Below are 23,626 nucleotides of genomic sequence, written 5' to 3'. Positions count from 1 at the left end.
GAAACCCCATTCACAGCCATTCATGCACTGATGAGGGAGGCTGCTATGTGTCCATCAGTATTAACTTTTTCCATTCATACAAAAATTCAACCAGTAACAAACAAAGCAGCGGGAAAAACTTGAGGTTAAGTGTCTTGTCCTAGGACACATTGGATATTTGGCTTCAGATTCTTGGGATCAAACCCCCCCACTTTCCAGCTGAGAGATGACCAATACCACTGAGCCACAGCTGCAGCCACCTATAAACATTTTGCTACATTTTGTTACAATAAAGCAGCAGAAAACAAACGATGTCAAACAAGAACCTTCCGCACTCTCTGTCTCTGACAACATTCAATTATCTCACTTGATTAACTTTCATTATAACAACTCAAACAAACAAACAAACAAACACTTCTCTCCGGGGTGAAGGAGCCTCTGATAAGTGATGCTCTTGTTCCCAAATAACTAGCCATGAGTGTGGCGTCTCAGTAGGTTGAAAATGTGCTAGCAACCAGCCTAGTAGACTGTAACAAATTAGCATATTTATTCATTTTTCCACCCTCTAATGGATGGAACATTTACAGTGAGTAGTGAAAGTGATTGCTCGCATTTCTCTGGTGATTCTCTGCAATGTCCTTTTTTGTATGTTATTCTACTTCACTGCAGTCACTCTGCCGGAGAAAAAAAAGTTTCAACTTTCAATAGTAATTTCCAATATCTACGCTTGTTTTAGATGGACATGATGATTCAAGGTAATAACCAAGGATTTTGTCAAAGTAATTCCAGTCTTAAACTCAGCTACTTTTGAATTCTGCGACAGACTGTGCTGTGCTGTGTGAGGAGATAGAGTTGCAAGGCTTGTTATCTTAGTAACACAGGGTACGATTGATTGCCTGGCCCCACTACACAGTATATAAATAACAGCAAACACTGGCAATCAATATTTCATGCATCTTACTTTGTTGTTCCAAACACTGACAAGACATTGTCACTCATATCATGACTTTCCCTAATATGAGGAAACAATCCGGTGTCATCAAATCCTATTACAGCGGATTTTCTTTTTCAGGAGTGGCTAGAATTAAAATTTCATTGTTTGCTGGAAGATTTCGACACCCACAAACCGTGCTGTTTCTTCAAATATTTAAGGGCATGTCAGAAGCCTGGCAGTGCACCAGTTTTCAAATCCCTCAGCGAATTGTGCTTTGAGGGATTAACAACATTTACTGTCACATTTGAGCCCTAGTTTAAGCTACAGGATTAAATTTTCTGAAAACTACACGTATATGTGCTTGTATTGCTCAATTTCTCGGGAAAACGATACCTTCTAGACTCTCCGGACAGCTCTGTGTCACATCAAAGTCGACATACTTAAGCTTCTCTGATAACTTTCTAAAGCCTTGTCAATAAATTGTGTCATTGCAATTATTGCACTACTTATACAAATAATATGTCGCAGCTCTCTCTTTGGAAACTCTTGAATGTTTGAACCTTGGGGATTTCATGACCCAGTTTCATCGCTGTGGAATCAATCTTGTCACTCTTGCCACCCAGAGGATACCAACCCCAGCTTCAGACCTACAGAATGGGTTAAGTCTCATGGATTACGGATGAGAAATTGTCTCGCTAAAGGTCCTTTGGACAGCCAGTGATGTACCTGTGTTGAGTTTGCATTTTAAATTGGCCCCACATTAATTTTCAGGCCTTGATTGCAAACAGAGATCAGGGCTGGCTTTTCACAAAGAAAGGCCATGGCTATCCACATGGGGAAACCATAATTAGGCCAGATGGGGCAATCTAACTGTTAGACCTGGGTTAGTCTCTTTGCCCATAGTGGGTCTTCTTGTTTGTATTGGCAGAGGGACAGTAAACCTCTCACCATTCATACTCTGCCAATCAGTGTGGCTGATTGTGGGAGGTCTGAGCACTTCTGCCCAGGTGGTCTGTTAGAAAGATATTTGACGTTTCTGTTCGATTGTTGCTGTTAAATCAATATCATGTGTCTCTAATATGCAGAAATAAAATGTTACTATATTTCTTCATTGGTGTGATGAAAACATTTGTTTGGATCAAATTCAGAAAACTCCAGAAACTATGCTTTTACTCACCTGACAGCATCAGCTTCTTGGTTGGGCACCCCATCCGTAAATGTTGAATTACATTTGAGAGTGGTTGTTGCTAGGCGACAGACTGTGACCTTCCTTGGTGAACCACTCACTAATGCACATCTTAGTCTACAAATATTGACACAAGACAAGACCTCATAGCCCTGGTTGTGTTCTAGTGGTAACATCATTTTAAACACTGCTAGCTCCATGAAATGGGAACACTGCCACGCTAAAATAAACATACTTAATATCCATTAATATCATGCCATATCAAAAACCGTTGCTTCTGCACATGTCAGCATTGTGTGTTCTGGCTTAAGCTGTGCCTTTTATGGACTTCCTGTGTGGGTGTTAGAAATGAGGAAAAAGGACAAACAACTTATATCTATCATAGTCCACCCACAAAAATATTGGACCTCATTCAGAAATATCCTCAGATTTTTCTTTAATGTTTTCTTAAGACAGTTCAAAAGAAAAAAAGCTACATTTGCTCTTTAATTGGTGAAAGTCCCCTATTATGACTTTACAAGGGCATGCTGCATGCTCATGGCACACAGACAAAAGTTACACTGGTTGGAAATGAGAAGTCGAGAGACGTCGGTAATTCTCAGAATAATTTCTTGATATGATTTAGTACTTGATCGATAGATAGAATTTAAGAATATCGTAACTTTCTCACAACCCCTGTCAAAGCAACAGAGCCTCATCCGAGCTACCCATTTTTTCAACTAGCCATCTTTTTTTCTAACCAGGCATAATGTGAAAACAGACAAAATTAATTTTGTGCAATTGCTAGATCATTCTGTTGATACATCTGATTAGAGCAAATGAGACTGCAGCAGACTACAAATGAGACCGAGCGCACTGTTGAATGAATGCACATGTGTTTCATCTGAGTAACATTTAGCTACATATTTCAAGAGTTTTCTACATTGTGGAAGAGGATAGGATGTTTGGGCTCATGCTGTTTACTGTTTTATCTCTGTTTGTTCAGAAACTCATAAATATTTGTGAATGTTCTCTGAACTTCAGCTCACTCTTCTTTTAAAGGTGCAGTCATTATACATATTTTGAGAAGATAATAGAAGAAGAAAAAAAAAAGCATACTAACAATATGCAGACTCAGAGACAATAAAATTGGAAACCTAGAGAAGAAACAATTAGTAAAAAAAAAAGTAAATTAGACAAGTAGAAAAAAAAAAGGTCCACTTTCTCCTCATCTTTCTGTATGAAGCGTTCAGAAAGAGCTTCTTGTGCCAGCTTACAGCAGCAGAGCCACATGAGGATCTAATGAGACTTTGTTTCGCAGAAGAGCCACAATTTATGCTTTCAGCCACACAATTTGTGTATGATTGCCACCTTTTAAGATTAACAGGTAGTTCGTTTACTTAAATGTGTTATTTTAATAATAATTTAATTGTAATTGGGCGGCTGTGGCTCAGTTGGTAGTCGGTCGTCTCCTAACCGGAAGGTCAGGGTTTTGATCCCCAGCTAACGCAGCCAAATATTCGATGTGTCCTTGGGCAAGACACTTAATCCCAATTTGCTCCCTCTGCTTCGTAAAGGGCGAGTGAATGTGTATTATTAATGTGTATGTATGGATTAGTTACTTCTAATGGTCACTTTACAAAGAAACCTCTGCGTTCAGTGTGTGAATGTGTAGGTGTGACATGCGGTGTAAAATCGCTTTGAGTAGTCAGAAGACTAAAAAAATAACTATACAAGCACAAGTCGATTTACCATTTTATTATATTTAATGTCTTTTTGTACATGTTTTATGTGTATAAATGTGTCTATTCAAAAAAAATATATAACCTAATTGTTAAATGTTTTATATGTTAAATTGTTGTTGATTGTTTTGATAATATCTTCTTTGGCAGTAGCAGTTGTTACCGTTCATTCCAATAAAGCATCTTGAACTTGAACTCCTTTAAGAAGAAATGAAGCGTTACTCAGTTTCAGATTTGAGTTTATTTTTCCTTTCCGTTGTGTCTCTCCAAGTCACATTTGTCTAATGTTGAAGAGGCATATAAGAGTATGTTTCCATGAATGCAAGGAGTTAATAATAATTTCTTAGAAACAGTATAGAGGCGAGGAAATGAAAATGTTTCGCTAAGCAGCTTTAAGATTTTTCCACATACAGTATATTTGTAGACGTGGTATCAAGGCTACTACATGTTCTTCACTATTGACTCAAGTTCTCAGAGGTAGCACCCCAAAGCTTTAAGTATGTGAGCAGCATCAAGCAGGCTCAACAAACCCTAAACAAACCCTGCAGCACTCTTTGTTTGCCAAGAGGGAAAGCTGATCATCTGGCGTCTTTAAGCAGATATGAGGATTAGCTTTGAATATCTTCAGCCTGGCATGTAGTCATTTTGCATACTGCTGCACAACGGGGAAGCGTGATAGTAACCATACCACGCGATGAATAATAATGCACAGGTCACATGGGGTCCGCACAGCTTGAGTAAACAGAGATGGCTGGAAGCAGCATCGCTTTATGACCCACCTTTCGAGGGCTGACAATTTCTTCTTCTTCTAAAGTACCTACTACATCAAACTGTTTTTACCAGACAGCATATTAATACGCATTTTTCAAACTACTGTATGATTTTTAAAATTGTATTCCCATAAAAATGTGAAGAGGTTCGCAGAAGTTCATTTAGAGTAGGAGTGCAACCTTAGAGAGATACATTATTTCCATCTGAACTGGAGGAGTGATAAATCAGAATAAATTTTCTCGGTGCTTTTGTCCACTTCCTCTTAATTCTCAATGTGCTTGTGGTCTGCATGACAATTGACAACATTGATTATTTTTCTTTCTTTTTTAACATAGCAGAGAGGCTAGAGTTGTTAAATGCAATAGCTGTTTGGACAAACCCATTGTTTTCAGCGCTTTGCTTATGATTCTGTCTTGGAAAAATAGCCGCATGCTAAAATGTAGCAATGTAGAATCCATTTTCATGCTCTACAGCATTTTTAGGCAGGTCCTTTTATTTTTTTAAACAGCCGTTGCCATGATGATAGCTGATTGTATTTAATGTTTTGTCAAATCATTTTGTAGATTTTTGTGGCTCCACTTTGCCGGTAGTGCTACACTTCAAGTACAGCCCAATATGTCTGGCACAGACTCCCTCCAAAAAAAAACCCCCAAAAAACCCCTCAGAATAAGCAAAACACATCATCGTCGTCTGAACTGCTTTCATGAACGTTTTGCTTTCCAATCTAGTGGCTAATTTTCAGAGGAAAATGTGGTTTGAAGGCAGCATCAGATGGGTTTTGGCATTTAGCTCATAGTGTAAGTTAATTTTTTCTGTTGTTTGAGGTTTTGAGAAAGGATGTGTTTTAACCACCAGAGACAGAGTGGCCTAAGAGTAAATTAAAGGTATATACACATCAATCATCTTATAACACAACCTATTTGTATGGCCAAGGTTGAAAATAAACGTAACCATGCTAATATCCCTAAATGGTTTGCTCCATAGAAAATGCAAACTCAATTTGAGAAAAAAAAACACCGTGTCTTCTGATATGCAAGAAAGCCGATTTATGAGACGACCAGGGGGGGAAATAAATTCAGTTAAATTTTCTGTACAACAGTTTGGTGATAGATATCTAAACTTGAGTGTTTCAGAGCTGAGCAAAGCAAGGAAAGATGCAATGGTTTAAGGTTATGTAACAATAAGGTCCACATTAGATGTTTTAACAGAGCTAATCCAAAGACTGGTGAAAAGAAGGTAAAACTTTCATGTTGTCTCCTTCTCTTTTATAGAGAATACATTTGAAATTAAGGATGAAGTCTTAAAGTGACGGTTGTCGCTTGGTCTGAGTGCTTCTATTTGATTTAATTTATTTACATACAGTAGGCTATATATATTTTAAATTCTTTGTTCTAGCTGCCTCGCCCTGAATATCTGATATCTTTGCTTTCTATATGGAAATATGATCTCCTTTTTTCCCGATTTTCTCAAACCACTTGAATAAAAGAAAGGAAAACAAAAAGGTGTGTGACAAAACAGACAAAATGTGGGATGGAATTATTTCTTTCTTGACTAAGATGTTTGGAATATATTTGATTTAAAATCCTACTGTATTTCTTTTGGGAATACTGGGCAGGACATTGTTGACTGGAAAATAATGGATAGAGGTATTAAGCACAATGGCGAGTTATGAGCGGCTGACTTAAAGAGTGACTGGGCCGGAGGATCTTTGTAAAGAAGTGTAGGGTCCTTTCCACATGGATCGAAAAGAGTGACGTTTTTCATTCTGTATTTGGATCAGGTACATGATGAATGTGCTGAATGGAGTTCCTAGGGGTGTTTTTGTTTTTGTTTCATCCTGCCTGAGTTGAATGTTATTCAGGGATCATAGATTTATTTCTGTCTTGTTGTTGCTGTGAAGAAAAACAGAGAATTGTATGGGCAGGCTTTAAAAAAATAATCTTTGTCCTGAATACAACTAATGTAACTGCAGCATCATTTTAAATGTTTGATCAAAAACATTAAAGCCACTGGGAACCCAAATCTCCCAAGCTTCTACCTATATCTTTTATGATCGTATATAGATAATATCAACTCTCTCTCTAAAGTGTGAAAAGTTACCTTCCAACTGTTTTTTGAGATTTTGTTATTAAAGTTTTTGAACATTTTTCGGACATTTGGGGGCGGTGTTAGCTCTGAGACACATTAAATTTCAAATCAATAATACAAACATACACTCATGTCCTGCCCAATAACGTGCAACTGACACAAAGACGCCACAGTAAATGGAGCAAGAGCAGACTCAGAGGGAATGTTCAAAAATCAATCCTTTCAATCCAGGCAGGGGTTCGATACATGGTTTAGCAACAACAAACAAATCTAGAGGGCCCGGCAAAGGCAAGGTCAAAAAGGCATGCAAAAGTCATACACTAGGATCTAATATGGAAAATGCTGGGACGAAGGCACTATATAAAAAAAATAAAAAAAAATAAAAAAAAACACTATGAACTGGCAACAAGAGGGAGAACACACTGGGATTAAATACACAGACAATCAGGGAACATCGAGACACAGGTGAGGGTAATCAGGGCGAGGCTGGCACACAAGGCAGGAACATGAGGAGCAGGATCTGAAAAGACAGAGACAAGGGTGAATACAAAAACCCAACATAAACCAGGAAATAATATAAAAAAACACAAAACATGAACTAATGCTGGTTGAAACCCTTGTCAGCAACAAAAACGACTCTGCTCCTCCAGCTTAGCCTTCATTACTGTGTGTTCTGTTCCTGGCACATTCAAAGGTGAAGCTGACAGCTTGTCATTCGGTGGGTTTAAATAAACAGTGGGTTGTGTATTGCTGTACTGTAGCCGGAGTAGCACTCAGTATATGCTGCGCTCGTTACCCTCCAATACCAGTTGACCATTTTTTTTTCCGTAAAGCTCCAGGCTTTGCCAAACTTCTTGCGACCCAGAACGGCGTCCTGCCTCCCTTCACTTTATCCTCATCCTCCCCATGCCATCCACCTCTGCTGGTCACCTGTTGTCAAAGTATATTTCATATCATTGTTTTTTTCTTTATTGTGGATGATTTTGACATAACGAGGGAGAAAAGCTGTTAAAAAAGTGGCACAGCTAGCTATATAAGCATGGCTAGGTATCCCGGGATGCTTTGGGCAGTGAGTCGGACCGTTGCTAATGAATGGGGGGAAAATTTCGATTGACTTGTGTGAGTTGCCACGCCCACACAGTCCTGGGGAAATCTCCTAAACTGCAAAATAAGCAGATATGAATGTTTATTTTCACTCAGATTGTTTTAGCTACTTATTTATGCATCTCATTTTAATATCAAATATGAATTAAAAAAAAAATACAAGTCAGGTTTCCAGGGGTTTTAATACAAAAAAAAAAAAGAATCCTGCCCTAAGTTTAGATACAGACTATGTGAATTGGTTCTTGAACTGTACCTTTAAGTTGTGCAGACAAACATCATGGGAGCTGTAAGACAGTTCAGTTAGCTTAAGAGATTTTCAAAAAGCAACCATCTTGGCTTTCTGACTCAGCAGCTGTGGTGTAATGAGATATATGCTTATCCCATCCTCAAGAATGTGTTTTTTTTTTTTTTTTTCACTTTGAGAAAAACTGATTTTGGCAGCCTCCCATTTACTGCAACATCTCTTAGCCTATGTAAATGAGTTGAAAATGAACATCATGTTTAGGAAAGACGGTTATGTCTCAATGGGTTGTATGAGTGCAGTAGCTCAGGAGGAGGAAAACAGACAGAGGAGTTGAATCGTTAACAGTTAAGTGTCTTACATGCTTTAGTTTAGAAATGTGTCAATTATAAAACCTTTAATTATTCTCCCTCTCTGACTTCTTGAGTTTAAACTCCCTCCGGTGTTGATGTTAGCTTGTCTACAAAAGGTAACTTAAGGTCAGCCTGTGAGTCAAAGTGGAAATGAACTGAATGACTCTTCTTAGCGTGCCATGTCGTAGTCCTTGTGAGTTTTCTCTGTGCAGTTTGAGGTATGGTTGCAGCAATTAATGAACAATTTAGTCGTCACTACATCACTTCGCTCTCTTCTTCACACAGAGCCAGAGCAGCAGAAATGTGTATACAGGTTTCAAATCAATGCCACAGTTAAACACCTTTTGAAACATAGACAAGCAGGTGACAAAAACAAGGCTCAATATTGTATGGATTTGTTGAGACTGCTAATGCACGGCAGTGAAGAGGCTTTTATTTTTTAGTTATGATCAATAAAGGAGAAACTTGTGTTTTTAAATGCAACACACAAGAGTCAATTATTCATGTTAATAACAGATTAATTTAAAAATAATGAGATATGTAGCAGCTTTAATATTCAAAAAAAAACATGTGCAAGATTTTTGTCATGCATGAATTGAAGATTTATAAAATATTTACATATTTCATTCTCTAATATCTGCACATTTAGGCTGTGGAAGAAATGTAAAGATGTATGTATTTATATAAGTATTTCCTTCTTCCTCTTGTAATTATTTCTATTTTTTATACTATCTTTCCTGTTTTCTTTCAAACTGTTGTAACATGTTCCTCCAATAAGGGATCAGTAAATATGATCCTATCTCATGCATGATGAAGCATCATGTATCTGGCTCCAAGTCGTGGACTCTCTTAGTATTTCAGTCATGCTCTCTTGAGTGTTATTTTGTCTGCCACTTGCTAACTCTGGGTAAATGCTTAAAAGTAAAACCTCTGGGTTTGCCCTGCAGTCAAACTTTTCCATGGGTTGAAGATATAGAGAATATAATGGGTACAAAATGATAAATGTCAAGAACCTATCCTTGAAACACACAAAAGCAATGCCGTGTCTCTGAAATTGTTTGTTTTCAGTTTATTTTTCAACTTTATTGAGCTCTAGCTCTTTGCTACCCTGCAATCATTTCACCATTATAAGCCCGTGAGCGGTATTCAGAGATACCTAGACAGGCTCTGTCTAGTCATTGAAGACCAAAAGGGCACTGGGCATTGACCATTTTAATACCTCTCTGTTTGCTTGCTCTCAAAATACTTTGCCCTGGAATGATTTGAAATTCAGTTATTTTTCCACTCACTCAAACCATCTGTCAGTCAATACTGAGAGCTATATGAAAATCCAGTACACAGACAGTTCACCCGTTTTTAGTCCTGTATGAAGGTGGGTGAAGAAAACAGGGGCCAGTAGTTTCTAGTGTGTATTATTTAACATTAAAAGGATTATTCTGTGGTCATTTTATTCTACGGACATATGAGATAGATGTGATTTATTGTGTAACTTATTTGTAACTTTATTGTGTGAAATATTATTATTTTATTTTGCTTATGACTTAAAGCTTTTTGTCTCATTTCTCTGGCTAGTTAGTTCACCTTGCCAGTTCTGCTCACCTCATTTCATTCAAATATTTGTATTTTCCATCTCTTACAAACTGCTTTTATGATTATGGGTTGACATATTGGTCTCCAGCAAGCACTTACTGGGGTTTATATATTGCTTTTCAAACAATCCAGCCACACCATTCATCTCAATGTGTCAGAGAGCTAGCCATAGTTAGATACTCCAATGAAAAATGGACCTTTGATAAGTCATTGTTGAGAACTGTCTGATTCACTGACAAGCCGTTATAACCCCTTTCAATTCTACTCTCTAAAACTGTGTATTCATTCAAGAAGTGATGACACAAGCTCTGACTCACTTCCCACTACACATCTGAATGTAAATACACCCTGTCAAGAAATTACTTGAAATGGCTCGAACAGGAAGAGAAAAGGACAATCAATGTGAGCCTTTATCTTTTGGGTCGTAAATTGACATTAATCAATGTTCAGAATATCAATCTTTGTGCAATTAGAGCTTTGTTTCCTGTGTTATATTGTCAATTGTGCCTTTTATTTTCTGAGCATTCATCATGCCATAATTAGCTGATCTTTGGCCGTTCCTTTTTGTATAAAGATTAGTGCTATACAATGCATCACCAACAATCACAGCATTCAGGAAATACAAGAGGCATAACAATGGTGGTACTTCCTGAGGGCTGCTACCAGTCAATCATTGTGTTAACTGATGATTTTACATTGCAAAGCTGCAGGAACACATTTCAATCACTTCAAAAGAAACATTGTAGTCTCACACTTTAAATGGCATTTATTAATCTTACAGTTTATAGTCATTTGTACTTCATTGTAAAAAAAAAATGACATCTTTTTCCTCACATGTCAATATCCTCTGACATTTAATAATTATCACAGTGACATTTCTATCAGTTGGATTTCCATGACCTGTAGTCAATAGACGAAGACAAAAAAAAAAAAAGACTTCAACAATGTCCTATAAACCTGTCACAGTCAGCTGGAGTTTTTGTGTGCTAAATGACAAGGGAGCGTTTGTGACTGAAAGGGGCCACGTCAAGAGCAAAATCAAAAGCGTTATTTCCCAAATCTAAAAGTAATTTCCCATTCCACCTACCCTTTTAAACTCCATTTTTTTTCTAGTTCTCACATTTTATCTCCTTCTCTCTTCCCCTGCAGAGCTCCTGTCAGCCTGCCACGAGCTACGGTGCCGCTACGGCTGCGTTATGACGAGAAACGGCACCTTCTGTTTCTGCGCGGACGGCTTTGAGGTCGGTGAGGACGGGACGAGTTGCAGAGGTAAGATTCAGCTGTGCTATGGGGGTAAAGGGGGGGGAAGCCTCCTGCTACGGAGCACTCCCCCCCCCCCCCCCCCTCCCCCGCTCCCCTTTCAATCCCTATTTCCCACACTGATCCCTCCTTTTGCCCTCGGCCAGACGTCGCTCAGATGAGTAAGCAGGAGGTGCTTTTGTATAGGAGAACCATCTGGGCCATCAGGGCCTCATGCACAGTGCATTACACATTTACTGTCTATACCGTACACAGTTTCTCTGCGTCTCTTTCTCTCCTTTTTTTAAGCTCTCCATATGAGCCACGGGCCTGGTGTCTGGCAACCAGTGATGAAGACAGCATTTTACTGTCAGAGATGCCTCAAGAGTTGAAGTGTCTTAGTCGTACCCTGCACATACCTTACACCACACTATGGCATAAAATAGCATCATTCTGCAGAAAGGAGGGCTTTAACAGAGTCACAAAATTCGATCCTGTTTCAAGACGACATGTGAAATAGGGGTTTATAGGGTACTGCGGCTCCAAAAAAGCCTCATTGGCTATAAAAGTAATTATGCCTGAGGTGCCAGAGTAAGGCCACATTAAGTATACTTTATGTATTTGGGTCATGTTTGAGTACACCTAATTTGTAACAAATGACTCTCTTTCTCTTTCCATAAGATCATGATGAATGTGCCATGTATGGCTCATGCAGCCAAACCTGCACGAACACCTACGGGTCATACAGATGCAGCTGCGCAGACGGATACATCCTGCAGCCTGACAGGATATCTTGCAAAGCGAAACAAGGTGAGTGGCACACTTGCATTGGGAAACAACATAATCTGCATAGTCTGTATGTTTCATTTCTAATAATAAACCGGGAGGTTTTGCTCAACCAAAGTGGAAGTATAGCTTATCAAGGCCTTCATGCTCGCTAGCTTTGGTAGGGCGAGATTAATGTGGTTTAGCAGTGACCACATCGATCATCCACATGGGACTGGGTAGACGTGGTCAGGCCAGGATAATGATAAAATTAATGAGCATGAGATTTTAAGTGGGAGCAGTCGGGAGTATTTTGTGTGGAGACAATGCCCAGCTTCACCCTGATTTATGTCGATGCCTTATGCTGGTAACAAATCTGTCCTGATGAGTAAAACAGCCTACTTAGAAACAAAACAACCAAACGAGGTATTGTGTTTTGGTGGTCTGACATCCACATGTAAAAAAAAAAGTGTAACCTCAAGAGATATTTTTTTTGTATTGCGCATTGAACCCCAAAGTGAAGCATATATTTTTTCGTATTTTGTCACTGGCATATATAGGTTGAAAATAGCTGGAGGCCCAGCACACCCAGCTGGGGAGAACACCACTGTTGCAGCTTTTAATCAATGTGACTGGTGTCCTACCAGGAATAAACTGAATATGATTACCCATAAACTTAACTGAACCCAATGCTCACATGTATTAATATTAATTTAGCAGAGAGCGATAGTGGTACGGGGATAACGACAGGGTTACCATTAGTTGTAAAACCCTATGAATATAAATTTCAGATATGGCTCTCTGAGACCTGACAGGGAGAAACAGCAGGGAATAAAAAAAAACATATTAATGTGTTGAGTGTAAGATTGAAGTTAAAACTCTGCTTGACAAATGTCGTTTTGGGGGATTCAATCTTGATCCTTATTTGGTGCAGACTACAGTAAAAGGTTTGATATTTTATATTTCTACCTACAATTCTAACATAAATCTGACTCAACAACACCCTGATAGTTTTTATGTCTCTATGTTAATGGACTTCACTGACTCATACCAAGAATTACTGTACACTGATTATAAATGTCACAGCACAATGACTTTAATGCCTTTACAAAATACATATTAGTGATGGATGATGTGTTTCCATATACTTTTCCAACGCTGTAAATGGAATGATAAATGGACTTGAGCTGAGGCTTTTCTATTCTTCCGACTTCTGAAAGCGCTTTTACACCTACCCATTCATACACATTCAAACACACACATAATGGCAGAGTTATGTAAAGTGACCATCAGTATTAACTAATCCATTCATACACATTCACATGCTGCCACTGAAGCACCTTGAGCAACTGTGGGTTAAGTGTCTTGCCTAAGGATACATCGGACATGTGGCTGCAAGACAGGACTCAGGACAGAACGCCAAACCTTGTGGTTGAAAGACGACCGACTTTACCAACTGAGCCAATGCCAACTCTTTGTTCTTGAAGACTTAAACAAAATAAGGCTAAAACAGACAGAAGTTTAATATAATTTCTGTGGACAAAAAAAATACACATTTGATATGCTCATATATCTGCATCAGCAGGATGATGTTGCCTGTAACCAGACCTGAGCTGCAATCTATATCAAATTGACATAAGCCGTTTTCACATATGCACTACGGATGATATCTAGATAATTACAGGAGGACTGCTCCGGAGATTCTCCTGACCTAGCCGTTCACATATGCTCCTCACAGCGGGGGACTATCCCTGTCAGGGGAGAGGGGGGGGGGTCGGGGGATTTCCCGAGGTAAGACAAAAAACAAAGCGGAAGTAGTGGCCGTAGCAACAGAGTTCAATAGAGAGTTTACATTTCAGACAAAAAAATTGGGACTGAAGACTGAAGATAAATTTCAGGTTGATCAGGTTTATCTGAATATGGTAAAATATCGCCCTGGTGCAATGGTACAGCACTTTAATATTTCAAATACAACTATATGTAGCCCTCATACATTTAAAAAAAAACTATTTTAGCTATTGGGTACACAGGAAAAAGGAGAAGTTCCTCCTCCACTTAGGCTGAATCTCTGTTCACAGGCTGGTAGAAGCGACGTTTTTTGTCCCCATCACTCATTGAGCCATGCTTGAAACAAAGTACAAACTGTACTTTTACTCAATTTAACAATGCAAAATGTACACATTAAGTCTAACTAACAACAACATAACAGAATACATGAGAGCTGTTCATCATATGTAAAATAAAACAATGACACATAAAGGATGTATTTAAAAAGCAAATGTAAAATAATAAAAAAAAGCATGAATTGGAAATAACTTTTGATTATGAATGTAACATTTTCCAAATATAAAAAAAACAACATAATTTTGACATTTGTTTATCTTGTTTATCTAAGGGGAAAAACTGTGTGAAAACAGAATTCACATCTGACTAAAATGCATAGTTATATTACATTGAACAAAAAAATGGTTCAGCGTTTTATCAGCGTGTTTACAAAAAAGTACAAGCCTTATCCACATCCACACACCTGGAGAGATTAAAGAATTGACGGGATCTATTTTATGACTATTCTTTGACATCTTCTCATCAAAGCTCAAGTATCGAGGCCACGCCCTTTATTACCTCAAGTAATAAGAGGCGTGGCCAATTTTGGTGACAGCAGGTCAGTCCTGCAGCCGCCAGCCATTTGCGAGGTGTCAGCTAATTAGAGTCCTGAACTTAACCTCTCATTCATGTTTGTAGTGATGGTGCCATTTGAATTCCTTCTAATGAAAATACAAAAAAAAGTAAAATGACTTGCACCTGGTTAATTAAATAATATAGAATTGTATCGTTCAAAATAATGTCGTGAATCACCTATTGACAGTTAAGCAGCCTTGGTCTTAACCCTCTTGTCCAAATTGCAATAAGGACAGACTACCAAAGTGTCTTCATTCAAAGCAGCAGCTGAGCCCTCAAAGTGACGTCACGTAGGTAACACTTTAACACAGTCTGTGGTTCACTGTTTATGTAGATGCATAGTTTACATTAAAAAAAAAGGCCTACATAAAGCAGTAATTTACATTGCAAACATTAACCAGGGTTGCACTATATAGTTAATTAGATGTTTTGCAGTAATATGTTAAACAATAATGAACAATGATTGTCTCTGTTCAGATGCAGATGTGCTTTAATTCTATTGCCTAAAATGCACTGTGGGCTGTAAGCTTCAGTACTCTGTCCCTCCCATCTCTTGGCTCAGTTTACCAGCCACTTGAACAAACACGCACAGCCACCTGTACAGGGCAAAGAAAAGGAGAATTTCTGAATGTATGTTGAACTGCAAAATGGGAAAACTTAATGTTATGTCTGTGGGACCATCTATGCCAGAATGAACTTCCCATATTGTATATTTTTTTTCATTTTAACGTTAACATTTTATAATTGTTTTAATTTCGAGATTAAAGTCGGAAATTTACGAGAATAAAGTCGTAAATGATGAAAGTAGAACTCTTAAAGTCTTTGAAGAATAAAGAAAACTTCCCATATTGTATATTTTTTTTCATTCTAAATGTCTTTTTGGGTGTCCTCGTAATGCTTTTCATTAGATTTTACATTAGCTAACATGTTTGATTGAGTGTCAGTGGGCAGAACAGTCTCAGATAATTTTCAGAGAATTGAGTCTAAACCCCATCAACCCCCTGGCGTGACAGAATGATGTCTGACTTCTAAAAGTTGAGTCTGAGGGCTAAGGGGAAACAGTTATTTGACCGGACATTCTGATTTATTGCCTGTATTAGGAGGGTAGCCCTTGACTTGAACTCTTGTGGAAGATGGGTATAAATAAGGGCCCCATTTTAGGGGGTGAACCTGATGTCAGAGAATGTGCACGGTCAATTAAGCCCATGAAGCAGTTCATCTCAGTTTTCACCGCCATAAACTGTCCTGCCTTGACTCCCAGCAGGAGAGAGAGCGAGAGAGAGAGAGAGAGCTCTTAAAAAGTCAGGTCCTTCACTTGAGTTAATGTTTGGGTTTCATAATTTGCCATTTAAGCCAATCATGTTTTAATTGAAAATAATTGTTTTTTTTGATTGCTTTGATGCTGTTTCATTTAGTCTTAATTTTATTTTGTCCTTGATTAGTTTTTCTTTTCTTCTGTGCGTGCATGCCATTCATGTCCAATTTCTTGTGACAGATTATGCCCGAACAGATATGCTTTCTGTTTTTTTTTAATTTCTTTTTAATTTCTGTGTTTTTGTGTCCTTCGTTCATCTTTTGGGCCATATTTTAAGGCACACTTGGAGACAACTTCACCTCTAATCCTTTTTTTTTTTTTTCAAATGTGATTTTGTGTTTCATTGAGGTCATGTGGTCCCTTGATGTTCGGCACAGAGCAACTGTGGAATTGTAATATAAAAAGATAATAATAACTTCTGTATTTTACAGATGCTGGTGACAACCGCCCAATGCTTCTCATTGGTGGTTCAGATCGGATTGTCATCACCCATCTAAATGGGACAGGCCTCCAGCCCCTGAGGTCCCTGGGTGTAAATGGAACACTTGCATTGGATTTCCAGCAAAACCAGGAAAGTGTATGCTGGCTTCTATCTACAGAGTCCTCTGGGCAACTCCGCTGTGCTGAAACGAGGAACCTGCGCGGATTCACACGGGAACAGGAAATAAGAACACAACAAAGTTTGCGACGTATGTTTCCAATTACTCACAGTTGCCATCTCTTACAGTACACACTTTTTCTCTTGCTTGGGTTTTTTTTTAGTCTTAGAGCTTAGCTGTTCTCAAATCCTGAAAACTCTCCACTATAAGACTAATGGGTAGTGCATCTTGTGTGCTTAGATACTTATCAAACAGTATGCCACTTAACCATTTGAATTTTTCCTTAAATACAGATTCACATATTTTGTATTGGTAATTTTTGAAGGTAAGAATGACATAAGACTTTGATTGATGCAAACACTTCTATTACTCCTTCCTGAAAGTTTTAATTTAAACTATCACAAATGGAAAAGGTAAGGAAATTTAAAAAGCCTACAAACACATGCCATTGAATGACTTTATGGGAAGTGAAGGAGTATTTTTTTTATTTAATCCAAAGCCACAAGTTGGAATGTCACAACATAGTAACTTTGATTGGTCTTTCTTATTTGAACAAATCTCTCTGATAGTAATAGATGTTGGTTAAACATATGAAATGTATTATATTTTTATTAAATAGTTAAAATTCTGTTTGTTGCTGCAGATGTGGAGCACATGGCCATCGACTGGCTGACTGGAAACTTCTATTTTGTTGACCGTGTCACTGACAAGATATTTGTTTGTGACCGTGCTGGAGACACATGTGTTACAATCGTCCAGCTAGACCTGCTCAATCCTAAAGGAATCGCTCTGGATCCTCTCATGGGGTGAGTGCTCTGCAGTTGACATGATAAGCCATCTCTGAATGTGCTACAGGGCTCATTTATCATCATGCATCTTTTGTTGAAGCAGAAAAAATAATGGTGGAAGAGAAAAAAAATTGCTATGCATAACAATTGACTTGTCTGGAAGACTGTGAGCGAGTTACAATGAAGGGATTTAAATGATTCCCTGTCCTTCGACTCAGCCCTTTTCTCTTTGAGCTGTGTAATTTGGTGGATAGTAATGCTTCAGACAGTTTCTACTGTTGAGACATTCATTTGTATTCACTGATTTCACTCAACATCCCTCAGCAGAAAATGGCCCTGCAGGACTTTCCATTACAGGATTTTTTTTCTCTATAGACATCACAAAAAAAAAAAACCTGGATGGCTGTGGAGTAAAAAAAAAAAAATATCCCCACCCTACTTTCAGTGAAGGGTGAAACATGAACAGCATGTGGTTGACAATCACACGGATCACAATGTTGGAAAACGTATTATAGTGATAATTGAGCTGTTTCCACATGTACTATAGAAAACAGAAAAAAAATATGAGAAAAAAATGGGGTTGATTTAGCCTCGCAATGTTTCATTCAAATTTTCTCTTTCGAATTATGCTTTGATAATTTTTTTATTAATAATTATATTTATTTCTAGTATTGGAATGTATTTGACGAAATAATAATAATAATAATAATAATAATAATAATAATAATAATAATAATAACATGATGTTTGCGACTGTTTGTAAAACGTGTTTACTTTTGCATTGGGAAGTCGGGGATTTGATCCTTAGCTCTTTAGCATCATGTCCGATTTCTCCTTGGGCAAGACACTTAACCCAAAGTCGCTCCCGCTGCTTCGTCTGCGTCGTATGAATGTGTATGCATGGAATTAGTAACTTATGAAGGTCGCTTTACATAGCAACTTCTGCCCTCAGAGTGTGCATGGGAAGGTGTGACCTGCTGTGTTAAAGTGCTTTAAGTAGTCAGCAGACTAAAAAAAGCGCTATACAGACTCAAGTCCATTAACTTGATATTGGCAGAGATTAAGAGTGACAGACGTTGTGCGTTACACTCTTACTGATATGACTGAAGCTGTCACAGGATAGTCTTTTTTTTTTTTTCATTTACTCTTCAGCAGTGAGTTTAACAGACTAAGTAACAAGAGGCAGTCAAAAACAGATTCCAAGGACATTTGCATTTATTGTGAAGTGTAGAGCTGACAGTATTTTATTTTGTGATCAAATATGGCTTGCTAGTAGGGATGGAAATTTACAGTAATCCGAATGCTCAAGTGCTCTCATGACTTTATGAATGAGTACTCAGGTACTTGCTGGTTTTAACAGAAAAAAAAAAAAAAAAAAAAACGTTGGATACAGACGGCTAACTACCTTGCTGCTTTGTGGACTTTATGTTTATAAACTATACTTTATTCAACAGCTTGGACTAGAACTATGAGCTGTTGGGTCTTATCAAAAATAATTGGCTGCTGGTTCCTAAATGACATGGACAGTGTTGATTTGTTTGGCAGCAATTTGGCTTATGGTAATAAACCTCAGTGTGTAGTAGCTGGCTCCCTCTGAGTCACCTCAGATAAGTAATGCTGTTTTTTTTTTTTTTTTTTAAATGATTTTGTTGTAATCACACATGATTCACGCACACTGTGCCCATTCTGCTCTGTGTATAGAGGGATGATAGTATGTATATAGAGTCTGCTCGCCCACATGGGAGCTGGACATGATGGCTGCTGACTTTAGAACACACAGAAGTTTTCCAAGGCTTCTCCCTGCCTCTAATTAGTGAGACAGTGGTACAGCTGTTTCTGAAGAGGCGGGCCTGAGAGAGGTCTGTCAGCCTGGAGCAATGGAGCGAAAACAAATGAAATCAGGGAGGTGTCGGATGGCAGCACAGTGAGAGGAAAAGTGTTTATGGAATATGTTCTCATTTGGCACTTTTCTTTGGTAATTTGATTTTCTCTCCGACTCTGTGCCTTTTTTTCCATCAGAAAATGCATTTTAATTTTGCCATCTGGAAGCCTTTGATGGTAAACTTTTTTATTTTACAAGGGAGGTAAGAGTTGATTGATGGTAGTATTTGTTCATCAGTCAGAATTCTGATCAGCGCTACAAAATTGAAGCTCCCTGTGAGTACTTTTTTTTTTTTTATTAAGTGAATGCTGTGAGTAGAAAGGAAGTTGATTTGTTTTTGAAAGTTGAATAGAATTATGCTTGACAAGAAGCCTATAATGTAAAAATAGGATGTTAGATCTATTGACATGTTTTGAACACTGCAAGTGAAGTTTGAATATTATTATTTTTTTATCAACAAAACATTTTTTAGGGAAAAGGGAAGAATACTTTTCTGTGTTCTGTGGAATAGGGTTTTTCATGTGAGGGAAAAAACACATTATAGCACTGCGGTTATCAGTCCATTGAACTGACCCATTGATTGGTTTGACAAAAAAAGATAAAGAATCAATGGCAGGAAGCTGAAAGGAAACCAGTCGCAATTGTATCGGAGCAGACTTTGTGATAATAACAAATAGAATTGGCCAATGAATTGGCATAATATCGGATGAAACTGGTGATTTACGGCCCTATATGACATTAAAAGGGGCTATTTCACTACAACACATCAAATATTTAATACATAGTAGACTACTATTCATCTTAAAGTGCCAAAAAAGGGGTCTTTATGGCCTTCAAACCACTTAAACTTCAAAATAAGTCATTTTTGCAGATTTGTGAAACGAAATGCTGCTGTACAGTGTAAAAGGCTGCACTTTCTTTGGCGCTGCAGTTATATGTAATTTGCTACGAAAAGCAGACACAGGCAACAAATACCAATTCACAACATGCTATTATTATTGGTATTTTATTGTGAGGGTGCGTTTTTGCCTGAATGCTGTAAATTAAACAACGCAGAGGAGGGGTATTTTCTGCCACGGCTGGATAAAATTGAAAGTAACGTCTTTAAGTACTTCTTAAGTCTAACAGTGTCTGTTCAGTCTTCTGTTTCAGCGTAAGACACAGACTGTATTTCACTGGTCGTATGTCGTTTACTTTTTCAGCCGTGCTCATTTCTATCTAGCATGGATCTAACTGGTTGTAGCTGCCGAATACAAAGGTACAGCATCAGCACCATCCTAATCCCAGAAAGCTATCATTTGTATGCCACATGGAGGTGCACCTGTTTGGGGAGCTGGGTCCCTTGCTGACGCTGACAGTTTTTTCAGCACAGCCTGGTCTTGGGTTCAAAGGGCAGCCCATCTCTCCTCTGACTTGACTTGTGCAGATTAAGTCGGCTTCCCGCTGCTCTGTGGCTGAAGCTCGTTATCATTGGTATCTGTTGGAGCTCTGTCCTCCCAGAGCCACAGCAAGACAGCACGGCAAGCCTTCCATGTTAATTACCATTTGTGCAGACCTGAGCAGTTTTGAATACTTAAAGTGACAGTACGTGAGATCTCTACTTCCATTAAAAGGGCATATCACTACTTTGTCTGATTTTATTCAGTCCTTGTTGTAAAGTATAAATTACTCTACACTTGCTTTCCATGAGTTCTCGGTATCAGTCTTACATGCCGCTCGCTCGCTCCCTGTGTCTTTCTGGATTGATTTCCAAGCCATCCTCGCAGTTTTTTAGGTACTATATGGTTTGGCTCCTCTGCATCATACATTGTCTGTCATTTTATGTCTTCTGACTCACAAGTGCAGCAAGCCTTCTAAATGTCCTCAAAATTACCTCGAAGGAAATGGGAAATGCTGCTTTTATTGCTTCTGCCTCCAGGTTATGGAGCCTCTTTGTATCAGAGAGGCAGCTTCACTTCTTCTTTTGGAGGGCATTTAAACACATTATGATGCTGTTTCTTTTTTTAGATATAACCTTGACATTCTTTTAAACAATATTTTTTTCCTGACACAACGTGTTATTAAAAGTGTACACACAGTAGCTTACATGAATGTGAAAAGAAGCTTGGGGTCTGGGCCATTTTTTACAGGTGTTGCAGAACGACATCATGTGCATAGTTCTGACTAAATAGAGGCAAAGTTTTTTTTCTGCTGTTTTATGCTGTAAGTGCAAGTTTGCTGCTTTCTTGACTTAATGCTGGAGCTGTATTTAGACAGACCTCTGAGGCATGGCTACTGATCGCAAGATACCTGAACATGATGCCAGTCTGACATTATAATGACATGACCTATGGCATCTTTTTCAGACACATATTCTTACTGTTAAAACATTTTTATTGAGTGCCTCAGTTTGGATGTTGATTTCAAAAACACTTTGAAGATGGATATAAGTCATACATCCCTGTAACTGTCAACACTGTACGGCTCAGTTAATGTCGACGGTATTTTAACTGAACTAATGCTAAAGAAAAAGAAAATATTTGGTCTTTAATTAGTTTACAAAACAGACCATTGTTTAGGCCCTGTCTCCCTTCGTTACAGTTACTGTTGCTACACCTACCCTATCTATGGTTTTGCATAATTAATATGCAGTTAGTGATGACAAGGAGGTGCCCACTATGACCACTCTGAATGTGTGTTAATTTTCAAAACAGTAGCTGCCTGACTCGAACAGAATTTAACAAAATTAGCCGTTTTGTTATAGACGGTAAATTTTGCCTGCTAAACTGATAACTGTCGCGTGAAGATTTTATCAACTGGCAGTTTAATTAGCTAGCTTTTTAAAAACACTAATTTTAACATTAGCTTCATAGTTGATTACTGATTACAGTATCTCTGGCTGTCTCAAGTTTAAGACTGAGCCTTGCATGTACAACTTAAATGAACCTTTGAGAGTTGATAACTATGTTACAGGTCTGGTAATAAAGAAACAGCATGGTTCTTGTTTTGCAGTGTACAACTATTCAGCTCTAGCATTACAGTAAGATTCTATAAAATATGAAACATGTACACTAATCATGTAATCATTATTTATTTACTCATGTTTTATTTGATAGGCACATATACAATATGCATGGACAAACTGAAAACAGCAATCCAATGCAAGTATCAGTCTTTATATAGCACATGCCTATTTGCAACACCTGTCCCTAGAAGGGCTTTTGTGTAAATAAAAGATAACAACAGTTAAAAAGAAATAGAGAGAGTAAACTGCACAGCAAGATGCAGTAAGACACACATTTATCTGTGATATAGCTACAAAGAATTAAACACCAGTACAAGTCTGTTGCTGAACTAAACAGGACTTGGTGGCTCTCTTTAAAGAGGTGAAGTTTGCAGAAAGTTTCAAGTGATGAGGTAAGGACTTCCAGGATTTTGCTCCATTCACAGAAAAAGCTGTTTGTCCAAAAGATATTATTCTCCTGTTTGTTTTCCTTACTTCCCGTGATTTAGCTGTTTTCTCTTTATCAAACTTGTATGATTTGCGGAAATTTGATTTTGATTTCTGATTCTGCTTTTGCTGGTTGTAATTCACTCCTTGTACGTACAGTGAAGTGAAACAGTCTAAGAAAATCTGGACTGAATGTCTGTAAATGGCTCTCCTCCAACAAGCAGGCAGAACTTAATGAATATAATCATTTAAACACTGTCATCCCCTGCAGAATGATGTTCTTCACTGACTATGGGAATGTAGCCAAGGTGGAGCGTTGCAATATGGATGGCACCAACCGGACCCGCCTGGTGGATTATAAAATTGAGCAGCCCACTGCTGTGGCATTGGACGTGGTCAAGAAGCTGGTGTACTGGGCAGATGCTTACCTGGATTACATTGACGTGGTGGATTACAATGGCAAGAACAGGCACAGCGTCATCCATGGGAGCCAAGTGAGTGTCACATTTTACTGTAAGTCTTGTTTTTTTGTCTTCGTTGGGCTCCACATCAGAAGGAGCCATAGTGGACAAACGGTAGTGGGAATATGAACACACGATAGGCTTCTCTTATCAGTAGCTGCTTTCCTCCTCTTCGTTTAAGAGGCTCCAAATTGTTACATGAGAGGGATTTTCTTGGTTAATTTTCTAATTTACTGCACTTTGCTTTATCACTGCAAGACAGGTGGTATATTCACTGCTTGTTGCTATAATTCCCTCTTCATTTACATAGAAAAGGTCTTTTGAATTAAGGATAGATGGTTTATGAAATTGAGGCACATTTGGGGCTGTACTCCAAATGAGCATATCAATAGTCTCTTTCCTGTAGTACACTTTTGAGTCCTTTCATCGCCGATTTTGACTATTCATTAAAAGTCCCTTTCAAGCGACTTGGGCTAGATGTTCACTATTCATGAAGAAAGA

The 23,626-nt window shown here is 38.2% G+C and overlaps 2 protein-coding genes across 2 annotated transcripts in view; both read left to right on the top strand.

Moving 5' to 3' along the window:
* LOC136181303 (low-density lipoprotein receptor-related protein 1B-like) overlaps positions 1-12,264 on the top strand; it is a 42,168-nt gene extending 29,904 nt beyond the window's left edge. The window contains exons 4-5 of the mRNA XM_065962392.1: positions 11,117-11,236; positions 11,888-12,264. Of these exons, the coding sequence (XP_065818464.1) occupies positions 11,117-11,236; positions 11,888-12,147 (380 nt within the window). The 3' untranslated portion in view covers positions 12,148-12,264. The remainder of the gene's footprint in view (positions 1-11,116; positions 11,237-11,887) is intronic.
* A 3,648-nt stretch (positions 12,265-15,912) lies between these two features.
* The window catches only part of lrp1bb (low density lipoprotein receptor-related protein 1Bb), a 138,655-nt gene continuing 130,941 nt past the window's right edge, over positions 15,913-23,626 (top strand). The window contains exons 1-3 of the mRNA XM_065962263.1: positions 15,913-16,654; positions 17,208-17,370; positions 22,936-23,158. Of these exons, the coding sequence (XP_065818335.1) occupies positions 16,417-16,654; positions 17,208-17,370; positions 22,936-23,158 (624 nt within the window). The 5' untranslated portion in view covers positions 15,913-16,416. The remainder of the gene's footprint in view (positions 16,655-17,207; positions 17,371-22,935; positions 23,159-23,626) is intronic.

Source organism: Labrus bergylta, chromosome 13, assembly GCF_963930695.1.
Source record: "Labrus bergylta chromosome 13, fLabBer1.1, whole genome shotgun sequence".
NCBI lineage: Eukaryota > Metazoa > Chordata > Actinopteri > Labriformes > Labridae > Labrus > Labrus bergylta.
Note: the sequence above shows the minus strand (reverse complement) of the source record. Positions and strands in the feature narration are given on the sequence as shown.